General features: G+C 41.4%; 1 protein-coding gene across 3 annotated transcripts; it reads left to right on the forward strand.

The window, feature by feature from the left end:
• The first annotated feature begins 1322 nt into the window (after window positions 1-1322).
• gad1a (glutamate decarboxylase 1a) lies at window positions 1323-16339 on the forward strand. Of its 3 annotated transcripts, none has more exons than XM_021597139.2 (17): window positions 1323-1709; window positions 2799-2971; window positions 4755-4817; window positions 7190-7315; window positions 8028-8270; window positions 8445-8535; window positions 11070-11182; window positions 13018-13133; window positions 13394-13473; window positions 13560-13614; window positions 14125-14241; window positions 14407-14471; window positions 14573-14651; window positions 14846-14995; window positions 15281-15388; window positions 15756-15845; window positions 15959-16339. In XM_021597139.2, exons 2-17 carry the CDS (start codon window positions 2896-2898, stop codon window positions 16130-16132), a joined length of 1746 nt encoding a protein of 581 aa, XP_021452814.1. In that variant the 5' UTR covers window positions 1323-1709; window positions 2799-2895; the 3' UTR covers window positions 16133-16339. The 3 variants fall into 3 exon arrangements, with proteins under 3 accessions (XP_021452814.1, XP_021452816.1, XP_021452815.1); XM_021597141.2 differs by having other exon boundaries at window positions 2835-2971; XM_021597140.2 differs by having other exon boundaries at window positions 2891-2971.
• Window positions 16340-16540: the final 201 nt, after the last annotated feature.

The raw sequence follows: 16540 nt of genomic DNA on the forward strand, positions 1-16540 counted from the left end.
TACGGGACCTCCCGCCCCCACCTACGGTCAACCAACCATGTCATTGTGGAGCTATATGGCGCTATAAGGAGCAAAAATGTGCGAGGTGCACGCCAATGTGTAATGGACCTCAATTTTACCTCTGCATGCCTCCTGTCAAATAACTTGCATACATGAAGGGACCAGAACATCTGGTAACAATGTGGACACAGTGGATGGATAAGAGACACATTTTAATAACATGTGTAGCACTGGAGGCTGCTGAGGGGAGGACGGCTCATAATAATGTCCTGAACAGAGGGAATAGAATGACACATGGTTTCTTTGATACCATGAGCCCATCCTCCCCAATTAAGGTGCCACCAACCTCCTGTGATGTGTAGACAAATGTCTGAAAATCTGAGCACAATCAGAATATGGCCTAGATCAGGACATAGGACACATATTAGAACCAGGTATAAACGAGACTTCAATAAGTAAAGCCATTCAAAATGTCTGACTCTGACCTTACAGCCAAACATAATACTTTGACCTTACGTATTGATTATGCAAGATACTAGATGAAGATTAAAATTCCATGTGCCCAGTATTTATATGAATGGTTGTTTATGATGATGAATTTATATTTTAATTGATTGAAGGATTAAACCTGTAGTCTATAGCCTAGTCTATGAATAGCTTGTTCCTTCGAATCTTATTCTTGCGCACTGGGCCTATTCTTGTTCCGTTCCATTGCACCCATGCAGCTTTGGTATGTAGCAAATCTGATAAATGTGTTGGTTTATTATTAGATTCGTGAAGTATTTGCGGAGTGGCCCACTTCATTTCTGTTAAGTTTTGGGAGGAATCATTGATGATTCATTACTGCCACCTTGTGGATTTTGTTTTCACCTTTATGCACTGACTTTGAATTTCACTGTTTCTTTACCAAAAAACGCAAGATAAATGTTGCGATCGTCATCTTAAAATTGGGACGAAAATAAGACATTATAACTTTGGCCAAAATAGCCTACTTGTCTATAAATATCGTTATTGATAATATATTTATTGTAGCCTTCATCGAAAAACAGATGAAGTCATACACGCGGAGATTTCAACAAAGCATGTTAATCCCACAGAAGAAGACCAACAATAACCTAAAAGGAGATGGCTCTTCTGATTATGGTTCCCTACTATTCCGATTTCACAAGAACAAGCCAAGGACCTCTCTCCTCCCCCCTCCTTCATCCCATATGAGCGTAATGTGTTGCATAGGATCAAACTTCCCAAATCCAAGTTCGTGACCGGGATTCCAAATCAGTTTCCAAATCGAGGTATATAGCCTCAAAGGCTATCAAACACTTACCAAAAGTCACGTTATAGATGAAAGCGCCACTATTCTATGTACATTTAGCAGACAAAGCGGATCTGTTCGATATTGGGGGGGGGGGGGGAAATGTTCAGCACCAGAGGAGGTATTGGTGTGACTCATGCGTGCGTAGTAACGAATAAATAGTCAATGCACGCGGCTCTAAATATCAGCAAATCAAACGTAGGCTACTTCTCTAAAAAGGTCACTGTGGATTGGATTTTGTAGACTGATATTGAACTGATATTCAAAACCCTGTTTTTCTTGAAGTGTCAAAAGCGCACCAGACGTTGCGTTGCGTTGCCAACGGACTTTATTTCATCATCGTCCCATAGTTTCTTTCTGGGGCTCTACTTGGTCACCTGTACCCACCCTCAGCACGGTAAGATGTTTTTTAACAGGGATTATTATCTTACAAGAGCTGGATACGTGTGCTTTGTTCATTAAAGCTTTATGATAAATTGACGTTTGAGAGGCTCAAACAGGTGTTTTAACATCGTTCATAAACGATTTGTACGATAGACACAGAGAACAATACAGGCTATGCATAATATTTGTTTGCTGATATTAAAGTTATTGATTGATAAAATTGTGGTATCATTCAACTACAGTTCTTTGAGCTTTGACGGAGGGTTTTTCATTGCATGGGCATTCTTTTCCCTTGAAGTGACATTGACCTGGATAAGGGTCATCACTATTTACAAATCATCCTCTTAATTGAGGAGTCACTATCCTGTTTGTCAATCAATTGTGTAAACGTAGCATATTTTCTGTCATGATTATAAAATTAATACGTCATTTATCTGAGGTTTGACAGTTCACCTAACTTGCCTATGTGATAAATCACCAGATTAGCTGTTAATGGCATAGTTGATAATTTATCAAGGCTAATTCAGTATTTTCACTTTCAATACATAATGTTAGGGTTAAACTATTTTTTGCCCAACTCCCCGGGTTACCTTCCTATCATCAAAGGCATATACATATATAACTCTCTGAAAACAAAGAAATGCACTTGCAGTGATGGCTCATTATCCACATTGACAGCAGAGATCAGGTTGTGGAACGGATTGGCGAGGATTAATGAGTATCATTGTCGATGATGATTTGATAAAGCCTAATGAAATGTATTGTATTTATAGCCAATAAGTTATTTAGCCTTTTTTTTTTACTCTCATATCTGTCGCCTATGAATTCAGGAAAAAAGAATGTGCACTGCAGCCTCAGCCAACCTGTTAATTGATGTTTGAGAATAATTGTAGGCTACTCTGGCTGCCAGACGATGTCGTAGACATGTCTGTCGTGTCCTGTCTCCTTGCTTATTCGTAGTTGTGGATATTTCTGTCAGCGTTTGAATGAGGGATCGATCTTAAAATATCATATTCATACATTTAAAATAGCCTAGATAGGCATGTCATTATTTATATATTTTAAGGCTCAGAGACAGCTATTCTTTATACTCTCCTTGCAGTGAATGTGACTTTTCATCTTGAATAAAATAAGAAAGGTTTCGCAGAAAGTGACAGCGAGCTTTGGAGTGAGGACATTTGTACTGTATCTTAGGAGTGATGGCGGCGTCTGCACCTTCCTCGTCTGGCAACGAACCGGATCCCAACTCGACAAATTTACGACCACCAGGCTCAAGTAGGTCCATCACAGATAAAACGCTATTTCACTTGTGCTATTTACTTTGTGGGCAATGCCATTAATCATTTCCATGGAGGAAAAAAAACTGTACCATTCTAAATGCCTCCCACGCAACAAATCACCGCATCATTGCATGCGCAGCAGACCTCCCGGCATCTGCTTGATAGACGGATCTTGCTGTCAAAATCGGTTGATGTCCTCTAAAAACATGAACTGAAGCAATTAGAAAATACTAATGGCTAGGCTAGTACCATCCTGTCGGTATTGATAAATGCAAAAATCCCAAAAGAATTTAACATGATCTTCCCCAAAAAATATACAGCCTTCTTGAATTATTATTCTGCTGTAATAAGCCTATTATTATTATTATTATTATTATTATTATTATTATTGCCTTCCATAAAGAGACTATAGTAGGCTATATTTGTCAGTGTATTTATACCGTCGTGGTTGAATAAAAAGTGAGAGTGAATTTAATGCTAATTTATTATGTGCAAAGTGGCGTTAATTGTAGCCACACTAAATTGGCATTAATGGCATGTGTTCAAGCACCTTATTGTACCTTCAGCTGAGGGGGGATGTGGAGATGTAAGCGGCCAACAGCGCTGCCTCAATACTTTTTATTATCCAAGAGCTATTGAAGACAAACGTAACTAACCTAGAGCCTCGGCTACATTCCAATTAGTTGCCCAAGCACATTCATATTTTGATGCAATGCTCGCCATAAATGTCCTATTTTTCCTCACATACAACCATAAAGCTCTGATTTGATATAGACTACACTCCAATGTAAATTATGCATTTGCAAATGTAAAAGATGAAACCACGAATTTGTATTTGACGTCAGATCAGAGTTAAATGTAGAAAAACTGCACCTCCGTTTTTCTCACCAGAAAAGGGATTCAGTCAGTGCTGAATTTGCTTGCAAAACTGTGCTTGCTTTGGGCTTGATGGTGTGCCAAAGCAATGAGACTGTTGCCGTGCCAGTATTAGGCTACAACTATTAATGTGCAACTTCAATTGTGTCTGTATCTCATTTGACATCAATGCATAATACGCGAGAATCCGAAATATGCTCGTGGATATCAAGCTTATTCCACCCATAATTGGCATAATTATTTGGCATTATACACGTCTTATTTCAGATATTTCTGTTGTCTTTGCATTTGTCTTCATGGGTGTAACATTGGCGTAGATTTGGTCCAGATATATGTGATTTGTGATCCTAAGCAGCGGTTAAACGTCATTCTGTGTGGAGCTGTCTGTCCCTTCCACTGGCCGCTTTTCCAGGGTCAATTTCAACAGAATTCTTCAATTCCTAGACCCCCCCCCCCCCCCCCCCCCCCCCCCCCCCCTCCTCACACACAGACACACAACAACTCCCCACCTCCCCAATTTAATCCATGGGAGCCCTTGATAGCGACGTAATGCTCAGCCCTTTTTGTCACTGGCCAATGTCTGGTGATGCATGTCTGATCTTTTCAGCATCTTCTCACCCAATTAGTTCATTTGCACAGTCAGAAATGGCTAAATCGTGGAATGTTCAGCTGAAATGCCACGTTATAGGCCTATGGCCATAGTGGTATCATTGGGATAGAGCAGATGAATTAAAACACACACACAGATACATGTTAATTGATAGTCGTATGCATTGTTTTATCCAACATGCTTCAATATTTTCCCATCCATCACTTTGAGTTTGGGAGTATTTTTGCAGAAATAATATGCACTTGAGGCCTAATGTAAGGGCCTTCTCAATAGTTTTCCAAAATTATTTTAGGCTATGACGCTTGGTGTGGAGTTGCTCACGGATGTTCTAGAAAATTGGGAATGAAGATATGTGGTAAGTTTACTATTTTCATGTCATTTATTTTCGTGGACCTCATAATACATGTTCATGTAGGCTTTTGTTCTTAAGTGTATTTTAGAATGCAATTAGTCCTACGTCAAATAATTAACTGAAGAAATATCATAGCCTACATTATGTAACCTATGTTTCATATTTTATATGTTTCTCAACGTCGAGCAAGCAGACCATTCTGATATCTGATGAATAGGCTATTAGCCATACTGTTTTGGGCTAATACACAAAGACTGTGAAGCCTAGGCGGCTGTGATTACCTTCTGCCCCTTTCTTCTTTCTCTGGTCGATTGAGTGGGTTTTCATGAAGAAAGAATCAAAATGGCCATATTGATTATTACCACTGAATTTATAGTAACAAACCTGTTTTTTAATCAATATTAAAATCAGTTTGAAAAACAGCAGAGACTAGCTATTGGTCCAAAAATAACTATAGGTCTACGTTGGCACTTCCCAAAATGGAATATGAGCTCTCTTTAATCTTGGATATGTTTTCAATGTGTGTGTTTTCTTACCTTGCTTTAAAAAATATAGAATTCTTAATCAAATCGTACTATTGCGCCCTCTTATGGCCTACCTGGAAAAACATATACGTTTGCCAATGCTTAATGACCTTGGAATAAACAAATAGCCGGCTAAATTATGCAACCCCCTTTTCATTATTTTTAGGTAATTTCGACTGAAACATGAACATGTACAGTTGATTTTACTACATTCATTGTAGTTATCCACAAGTAAGATAGCCTATCTTTGTATTTGCTGAGCCAAATCTTAATATCTTATTATACGCACCTGCCTTTGTCTTTTTCTCAAAATATATCTGTAGCCTCTGAGCGGGTGTCATTTATTAAAGAGCTATATTTGGTGGAAATGATTGGAATCGGTCCTTATCATGATGCGAGTCCATCAGAAGAGAAAAGATTACTCTCATCGCGATAGTCATCTTTTCTGCTCCAGGGAACTCAAATCGCAATTCGTCAAGGTTCTGTTTTGCAGAGATAGTAGGACTACTGTCTGTCTTCTCCACTATACGCACCGATTAAGTGGAAGCAAAATGCATTAGCCCTATCTGATATGGCCAAGCGTTGAGTCTATTGTTATTGAGCCATCAGGGCCAATCAAGGACCAACAGTATAGGCCTATTTTCATTTGCCAGTCAAGTCAGTTAAGAATAAATTATTATTTACAATGATGGCCCTATGGGCCTCCCATTCACGGCCGGATGTGATACAGCCTAGATTCGAACCAGGGTGTATGTAGTGATGCCTCTTGCACTGAGATGCAGTGCCTTAGACGTCTGCGCCACTTGGGAGCCCGATTCAAAGGATAAATCTAGTTTGATGTTTCAATGCGATATTTATGCCATTTTTACGTTTTGGTTTGATCTGATTCACTATATAGGCCTATAGGCCCGTTTTCCACTTTCATCTCTGTTTATTAAGTGCAATGATATTGGTTTAAAAACAACATCAAATGCTTGACCTAGTGAAATATTGGATGTATGCTTATTCGGGGTATAATCTAACATATCCTTTCTGAATGTGAAATAATACAATTATCTACAATTAGTCTATATTGAAAACAAAATAAAAATAAATTAACAGTAAAAATACTTCCAACTATCATCTCCTGATACACTTTTATGTGGTTTTATTTATTACTCTAAAAGGGTGTGGGATATCGTTTCACATCTTGTAGGCCTAGCTAGTTTATCTGAAATATTGCGTTGTTGATTGTATAATAAGATCATAAATAAGATCACATTGCAGGACTTTGTATTACTAATAATCTTAGCAGAACATTTGGAATAGGTGTTCTTTTTTTCGAAGGCCAACCTAGAAATACATTTTTGAAAAAAAAAAAAAATCGGTATAGGTTAATAAATAAGATTTGAGTTAATGTGGTGTCCTCCACAGGTCTATGAACAGATAGCCTATAAAATGTCCCATATATCATCACAGCCCAGTCCAACTATTAGGTCTGACTTCAGGCTTTAATGACATCGGTTCACTTCATTGTGTGCTCTTCCCTGCTTACTGAAGTGGAATCTGTCGGAGGGAATTAATACGAATTTACAGCTACACGAAATGACGGCTATTTGTTTTTGCTTGACTGGCTTTTGGTGCTGCTGTCACTGGGCTCAACCTCCCACTGACTCTTCCTCCCATAAAAGGCTTCCCTGGACAGGATGGGAATTTTCTCAAAACCAACCCACACCACGTCATTGTCAGCTCAATCAGTGAGAGACATTTAGGCATGTGTTTTGTGTAAAAAGGGTGTCATCAAAATGTTTGGGATTGGGAGTGATGATAGTAATCACTCATTTCAATCCTCTGCCCCTTGCAACAATTTAGGATTTTTGCAGAAGAACAACAACCTCGAGGAGAAGATTAGATCGTCGAAGGACCTGCTGGATAACAGCGACAGGGATTCCCGTTTCAGACGCACGGAGACGGACTTTTCCAATCTATTTGCTAGAGGTAGATGTCCGGATTATTTTCATTATGGGAAACGTAGGCCTATGAATAAAAAGGATGTAGGGAACTTGTTGATGTTCGCTTTGTTCAGTTGTTTTACATGGAACATGAGTCAATTTAAAATCTTAAATGTTGTTACTGATGCAAAGATTAGCCTGATTTGATCTGGTTTGAAAATACCACATCTTTATAATCAGTCTAAATCTCTGGGATTTCTTTCAATTTAGTCATGTTTGATGATAAAAGGTATTTTTTTCATTAAAAAAAAAAACTTTTTGTGGAAAATAAGAAAACCCTAAATCATTAGGTTGTTAGTAATTTAAATTGAATTGATTGCTATGCCTATTTGAAACCAATATTCACCATTTGGTTTACCATAATGACGGGCTAGATCAAGTTGTAATAGCTGTAAAATAGCATAGGCTACTCAGGGATACTCACTGGAGAAATACCAAAAAGGCTCATTCGTTTGTTGCTGGAAATGACATTCTAATTTATATAATTTATACCAGCTTTAGAGAGGAAAACCAAAGAAATAGTTTACAAGATGTGAAGTAGAATGAAGTCATGACACATTCTACAGAAGATTGTGAAAGTAAGCTCTTAAAAACATCCTCAAGTGAGGAAGGATGCAAACAAAAGTGATGGATTACATTTTTTTTCGAAAATGTGAAAAACACAAATACTGTTGACATGCTTCAATTTCTCACCCTAGATTTATTACCAGCTAAAAATGGAGAGGAGCCAACTATGCAGTTTTTGTTGGAGGTGGTGGATATTCTCACAAACTACGTCCGGAAGACCTTCGACAGATCCACCAAGGTCCTGGACTTCCACCACCCCCACCAGCTGCTGGAAGGCATGGAGGGCTTCAACCTGGAGCTATCTGACCAACCTGAATCTCTGGAGCAGATCCTGGTGGACTGTAGGGATACCCTGAAATACGGAGTGAGAACAGGTGAGGACAGAGGAGACAGAGGCATAAAGCATGGCTAAACCCCCTCAGCACAATCAATATCTCTCTCATTTGTCTACAATGTGGTTTAATGATTACAGATGATCCCATAGTTGAATGATGAAGCTTTCATGAGAAATGTATCAAAAGACAAATGGTGTTGTCTCTCCCTTCTAGGTCACCCCAGGTTTTTCAATCAGCTCTCTACCGGCTTAGACATCATTGGCTTGTCAGGAGAATGGCTCACCTCCACTGCAAACACTAACATGTGAGTGGTCTTTATCTCCCCACAGTTATTACACATTTGTTATGATACATTTATATGTGTTTATTCGTAAAAGTCACAGGAACTTTACAATTTTGGAAATATGTGTATAGTATTAAAGTAGTCCTGTCGATTTTGTAAACAATGTGCCTAAACAAAGGGTCTTAGTGAGAGTTGCGTAACATAGTTTTCGTTTAAGGCAGGGGATTGTGATAAGAGGTTGAAGGATCTAATTAGGCAGAGAGTGGATTTCGTTTGGTTTTACATACCGTCTGGCGTTGAAGAAAAATGGCAATTCATACCGTTTCAAATGGCCTCTGAAGATTTAGTTTGAAGATGAAGATCAGTGGAAGTGACATATTTAGGGCCTTTCATAAGCTCAGCCCTTTCATAAGTGAAAGATCCCAAGGATGCTCTTACAGACTGCCTTTTAAGCAAGCAAAAAGGGAGAGTTGTGTGAGTTCACTATCTGTTTGCTTTATTGTTGTTGTTGACCGACACTGTGGCTGTAGTCAGATAATACAGCCCTGCAGGCAAACTAAATTGCATATTGATTAGCATTCAAAGTTATATTGGGTGGTTGTTTTATGGAATGCTCTTTGCCTCAGAGATTTTATGGAATGCTCTTTGCCACAACAGAATGAGATATGCCCCTGAGATCTTCTGCGCAAATGTGAACAATAGACAATTGTGATTCAATATTGCTTTTCCTGTGGCAAAGGAAATCTGTAAGAGACAGCATGGCGATACACCAGGTGCCCAGGGTCTTGTCCAAGAGAAACGTTGATGCTTCGTTGGCCATGGACTATTGTTGACCAGTACACACAGATTACCAGCTGAGGCTTCCAAGTCAGTTAAGGCACTGGTCAGAGTGTATCAGCTGCTGTAAAATGCTGATCTTGTCTATGATGTCAGCCTGGGAACCCATCACAGCATTGTAAAAATCATCTTTACAAAAAAAAAAAACATACGATATGAAAAATATTGTGTTGTGAACATTGATAAAACATTGCATTTCTGAGTGGTAAGAACCAGAGTAATCTGTGTGGTCATGGTCAATTTCCATACATTTTTGGGGCCTAAACACAGCACAGAAATACAAGCTCACCACCAAGGCTTGTCTTCTTCATGTTAGGGATTCAATTATTCATTTTGCCTGGCCCCTGACTTAATTAAAGGGTCAAAACATGGCCTGGCTGACTTGACCTTCTATGTATTGTAATCCTCAAAGGATGTATCCCTCTTTGCGCCCAGTGTTTTGAAGAGTGTTTAGTTGGTCCAGCTCATGGGATTGATATGGTGCTGAAGATCTCCTGGTGAGAGTGCTGCCACCCTGTGTATGCTATATAGCAACACTGCTGTAGATGAGTTGAATCAGAGGGTATGACTGCATCCATATTTGTTATTTGCATGAGCTAATTACTCCATCATCATTAATTACCCCTGACACGTATTGATTCCCACTACTAGGTTGACAATCACGTCCCAGGGTTATCATCAGGATTACTCTACATAAGTGAGCGAGTGCAAATTCATTTGGGACAATAGCTCCGGACTCATTTTAAACATTTCTGCTGGATAGGATGAGCCAGAGAACAAAACAAAATAAGTGCTGTGTGTATGGCACAGTGTGATACACTGCATTGCCCCACTAATGCATTGACTCATTGCATGAATAGACAGGCAGTGTAATGAGAAGAGCATTGGGCAGGACATAGTGACGATAGATGAGTTAGATGGGGATCCATTTCATTCTACATTGATCTTGCACTACCCTGGAGGAAGTTTCTAATGATATGGAAACAATCATTTATGTTGTAATTGTGATTGCATTGAATAAACATGATCGCAATGATATAATTCCTATTCTAAAAGGAGAAACGACCATTCTTCCATCATTACTCTCTGTGAGACGGGCCATGAGGGTAATATACTGTTTTAATTCAAAACACATTGAAAACAAGCTCCGTGGAAGCTGGCCTCAAGACTAACCTCAGATGCAAAGGCAATGACGCTCTCATTGTGTTGCCTCACGTTTCTAGCCTCTTCTTCTTGCTAACTCAGAGACAGGCGCTCCCTCTTGGTGGGATATTCTTAATGGACTTCAGACTATGTGACATTGATGTTCTTTCTCATTCCACTGCAACAAATGGTATCCGTAATACAATGTAACAGAGCTATCACTGAATCGCGACGGCGTTGAAAGTAGTAAGCGTGTTCCATTCTTTTCTCTGGCTTCAACGTGGCATTGCTCAATATACACATTAAGAAACATATGTAATGATAATTCAACAAAACAACACAATTTAAATCTATTTTGCACAAAATAATAGAAAAAATAAGCCACAATTATTGGCCTTTATCACAATGGTGATGCCTTATCCTGGGATTTTGCCACCTGCCTTCATTGATTCTGTTGTTGTCAATATAGACAATGTAGATATGAGAAACGCATGACAATATGAGAGTTCAAGGCCAGTGATAGAATGGATTTCTATTGGTAGTGGGTAACTGAAGACAGGTGCTCTGTATTTCAGGTTCACCTATGAGATTGCCCCAGTCTTCGTGCTCATGGAACAGCTGACGCTGAAGAAGATGAGGGAGATCATTGGCTGGCCTGATGGAGAGGGCGATGGGATATTCTCACCAGGTGAGTGCGAAGCCAATTCTGATGAACAGTTATGAATTCAGCCATGCCTTGAGAAACTGAGGTGGGAATAAATCAAATCAAATTTATTTTTCAAATCAAATTTATTTATATCAAATCAAATTTATTTATATAGCCCTTCGTACATCAGCTGATATCTCAAAGTGCTGTACAGAAACCCAGCCTAAAACCCCAAACAGCAAGCAATGCAGGTGTAAAAGCACGGTGGCTAGGAAAAACTCCCTAGAAAGGCCAGAACCTAGGAAGAAACCTAGAGAGGAACCAGGCTATGTGGGGTGGCCAGTCCTCTTCTGGCTGTGCCGGGTGGAGATTATAACAGAACATGGCCAAGATGTTCAAATGTTCATAAATGACCAGCATGGTCGAATAATAATAAGGCAGAACAGTTGAAACTGGAGCAGCAGCACGGTCAGGTGGACTGGGGACAGCAAGGAGTCATCATGTCAGGTAGTCCTGGGGCATGGTCCTAGGGCTCAGGTCCTCCGAGAGAGAGAAAGAAAGAGAGAATTAGAGAGAGCATATGTGGGGCGGCCAGTCCTCTTCTGGCTGTGCCGGGTGGAGATTATAACAGAACATGGCCAAGATGTTCAAATGTTCATAAATGACCAGCATGGTCGAATAATAATAAGGCAGAACAGTTGAAACTGGAGCAGCAGCACAGTCAGGTGGACTGGGGACAGCAAGGAGTCATCATGTCAGGTAGTCCTGGGGCATGGTCCTAGGGCTCAGGTCCTCCGAGACAGAGAAAGAAAGAGAGATGGAGAGAATTAGAGAACGCACACTTAGATTCACACAAGACACCGAATAGGACAGGAGAAGTACTCCAGATATAACAAACTGACCCTAGCCCCCCGACACAAACTACTGCAGCATAAATACTGGAGGCTGAGACAGGAGGGGTCAGGAGACACTGTGGCCCCATCCGAGGACACCCCCGGACAGGGCCAAACAGGAAGGATATAACCCCACCCACTTTGCCAAAGCACAGCCCCCACACCACTAGAGGGATATCTTCAACCACCAACTTACCATTCTGAGACAAGGCTGAGTATAGCCCACAAAGATCTCCGCCATGGCACAACCCAAGGGGGGGCGCCAACCCAGACAGGATGACCACATCAGTGAATCAACCCACTCAGGTGACGCACCCCTTCCAGGGACGGCATGAGAGAGCCCCAGTAAGCCAGTGACTCAGCCCCTGTAATAGGGTTGGAGGCAGAGAATCCCAGTGGAAAGAGAGGAACCGGCCAGGCAGAGACAGCAAGGGTGGTTCGTTGCTCCAGAGCCTTTCCGTTCACTTTCCCACTCCTGGGCCAGACTACACTCAATCATATGACCCACTGAAGAGATGAGTCTTCAGTAAAGACTTAAAGGTTGAGACCGAGTTTGCGTCTCTGACATGGGTAGGCAGACCGTTCCATAAAAATGGAGCTCTATAGGAGAAAGCCCTGCCTCCAGCTGTTTGCTTAGAAATTCTAGGGACAATTAGGAGGCCTGCGTCTTGTGACCGTAGCGTACGTGTAGGTATGTACGGCAGGACCAAATCAGAGAGATAGGTAGGAGCAAGCCCATGTAATGCTTTGTAGGTTAGGAGTAAAACCTTGAAATCAGCCCTTGCTTTGACAGGAAGCCATTGTAGGGAGGCTAGCACTGGAGTAATATGATCAAATTGTTTGGTTCTAGTCAGGATTCTAGCAGCTGTATTTAGCACTAACTGAAGTTTATTTAAACCTACCGTTACAGATGAAGATTCCTTACACAAGCCTTCAGATAATCGAATGCAGTTTAGTGAAAGATTGTATGCAACGTTTGTGCAGGTGGAGCGATATCCAACATGTACAGTGTGATGATCGCCCGCTACAAGTTCTTCCCTGAAGTCAAGACCAAAGGCATGACTGCTGCCCCCAGACTGGTGCTCTTCACCTCTGAGCATGTAAGTCTCATCCAACATTAATTTCCACAGCAGAACAGGTCTCCTGTCTCAGAAGCAGTATTGTATTACCAAGACAACGTCTTATTGTTATTTATTGTCACTGCTTGATTGACCCTGTCTATTCTGTATAAAGGGTTTGTGGCATGCCTGATTCAAAGCAACACAACAAATACAACCATTGGACAGTACATCAGCTGACTATATGCCAGAGCTCAGCTGATAGGTTCGTAGTCTAATGTCATGCTCATGTGTTTTGTCAGAGCCACTACTCTATAAAGAAAGCCAGTGCTGCTCTGGGCTTTGGAACAGAAAACCTGATCCTGTTGAGCACAGATGAGAGGTTTGTGGAGCCATGTCCAATTTACTGCACTGAATGAACCAACCCAGTGAGAACATCCCTTTGACGTGTCTTGTTTGCTTCTCTAGAGGGAGAGTCATTCCCGCTGATTTGGAAGCCAAGGTCATCGATGCCAAGGCGAGGGTGAGTTTTCAAACTGTCAGCCAATCAACTTCAAACTGTGGATTCGTATCCCCTGAAGACATGAAATACCTTCCGTTTGTTTCTGCACAATGATGCGATGCACTGACACAGAATTCAAATGAGAACAGCTGCCTAAAATGAATCTAGTCATCTGAATGCTCTGGTCGTCAGGTAATCTTTCATGTTTACAAAATAAAAACAGGTCTACTTCCATTTTAGGGTTAGTACTTATGCCTCCTTAAGTATTATCTTACCCACTGCCACTATCTCCAAAGCACATTCTCCTGAAGCTAGTTCCGTTACAGGAGAGAGGTGATAGCAGGCTGTCTGCAATGGACGTGCAGTTCTGGGGTTACAAAGGCTCGCACAAGAGAAATAGTCCAATAGTCCAATTAAATCTGCTCTAACCTGTTCATAGTATGTCAAAGATTACAGAAACAGAATGCAACCATTTCAATTCACTCCAATAACACAAGGCTCCATATTCATTCTCATGGTGTATGCTTGCAGGGTTGTGTCCCAATGTTCGTGAACGCTACAGCTGGTTCCACAGTGTATGGAGCATTCGATCCCATCCACGAGCTTGCAGACATCTGCGAGAAATACAACATGTGGTTACATGTGGATGTAAGTGCGTCTTCCTACTACAGATACAGTAAGGTTGTGGTGACATCGCTCATTTCAGGGTTAATTGCAACACATTTCAATGGTCGGCTGAGCTTTAGTTGGAACATATAAGCCACCTGCCGTGTCCAATCCTTATCCTCAAAACAAACTGTTGTCTTTGTTCAGGGTGCGTGGGGAGGAGGCCTACTGATGTCCAGGAAGCACAGGCACAAGCTGTGTGGTGTAGAGAGGTAGGCTACAGCCCCGAGAAGATATCCTATTTTAAACCAATCACACACACTCATTGATGGGGGCCATGGCCTGCCTTACAGTCCGTGTTACATGTTTGCAGGGCCAACTCGGTCACCTGGAACCCTCACAAGATGATGGGTGTGCCACTGCAGTGTTCTGCCATTCTGGTCAGAGAGAGGGTAAGAGCAATACGGATAGATGGGTCATCATCCCTTATGCTGTGAATGCCACGAAACCACACTTAAAGTTAAGTCGGAGGTCACAGAGAGTTGGCTACTATTCTTATGAGTGTAGCCCAGTTTGAAGGCACCGTTTGAACGTGACGTCTCTGCCTTTCGTCCGTGTCCGTTAACCACACCATTGATCTTTACAGGGAGTTTTATCAGGCTGCAACTCCATGTGCGCTGGCTACCTCTTCCAACCAGACAAACAGTACGATGTATCGTACGACACGGGGGACAAGGCCATCCAGTGTGGACGACATGTAGATATCTTCAAATTCTGGCTCATGTGGAAAGCGAAGGTAATGTGCACATATCTGTCCAAGCTCTTATTGCAATACTTAGTCAGGATTTAAAGCGTTAGCATGGAACAGAGATTGATCTTGGATGCTGATCTTGGCTCATGGAACAGGGATTGATCTTGGATGCTGATCTTGGCTCATGGAACAGGGATTGATCTTGGATGCTGATCTTGGCTCATTGAACAGGGATTGATCTTGGATGCTGATCTTGGCTCATGGAACAGAAAAAGGGTAGTTCTTGATATGAATGATCTTTCTATGTTTTGTGTATTTCCACTCCAACAGGGAACAATAGGGTTTGAACAGCACATCGACAAGTGTTTGGACCTCTCGCATTATCTCTACACTAAAATAAAGGGTCGCGAGGGCTATCAGATGGTGTTCGATGGAGAGGTGAGATTTTTCTCCCTTCATTTTCTACTTGTTTCTATTCCCAAAAACAGCAATATCTTCTAATGGATTACCCTAATAAAGGGTCAGAGGAATTACATATCTGATTCATATGAACTCATTAACTGAGATGCCCAATAGTATTCTGAGCAACACAATGTAGTGAGGCAGGCCAACTCTCCTCCCTGTCTGCCTATAGAGGTGGTGCTAGGCTTTAGAATCCCCAATTTGAACTCCTTGTGGATTTATGAACTTGCCTTGCAGAGCCTCAGATCTCAATTTGGTCTCTTAGTGAGGTTGGCTACTTCTTCTTTAGACACTCCATTGAGTAAAGACACGAACAAACAATGTTGCTGTTTTCTTTCCACAGCCCCAGCACACGAATGTCTGCTTCTGGTACCTTCCGCCAGGCATTCGTGACATGCCCGATGGTCAGGAGAAGAGGGAGAAGTTGCATAAGGTAAGGAGTAAAGGACTCGTCAGCTTTGGCCCATGAAGACTATATTCTGTATTCAGATGAGACAGCACTGACCTACTGTACATTTCTCTGAATTGTCCTTGCCTCTAAACCAGGTGGCCCCCAAGATCAAGGCGTTGATGATGGAGTCTGGAACTACCATGGTGGGCTACCAGCCTCAGGGAGACAAGGTCAACTTTTTCCGAATGGTCATCTCCAATCCTGCCGCCACCAGGTCAGATATCGACTTCTTGACCGATGAGATTGAGAGACTGGGGCAGGACTTGTAATGGCCACACCCATTAGGAGGATGTTGCCCTTTGACCTTTCATTCTCAGCTTTGTCATGTCCAGCTCTAAAAAGACCCCGAGCTACACTGAGCTTCATATTCCTGTTGTCTCTTGACCAATCATGTAGGACTTTGAATCTTCAGCTGCTTATAGGTCTTTTTAGACCACAGGAAACCTTCAGAATAATAAATGTGGGTCTCATCTGTTTCCTGTCTGTTCTGTCTTTTAGCAGTGACTATGCCATTGTTAGATTTAACTATTGTACAGTATAGCCTATGTAAGAGAATACATATTCACATACTGAGTGAACCTTGAGCGACCTTTTCAGTAGAGACAGAGGACAATGCAAGGCACCTCATGGCATAGATATGTACAGTATTGTAATATACAGTACTAGTTGAAAGTTTG

Source organism: Oncorhynchus mykiss, chromosome 3 (assembly GCF_013265735.2).
Source record: "Oncorhynchus mykiss isolate Arlee chromosome 3, USDA_OmykA_1.1, whole genome shotgun sequence".
In the NCBI taxonomy this organism is placed as follows: domain Eukaryota; kingdom Metazoa; phylum Chordata; class Actinopteri; order Salmoniformes; family Salmonidae; genus Oncorhynchus; species Oncorhynchus mykiss.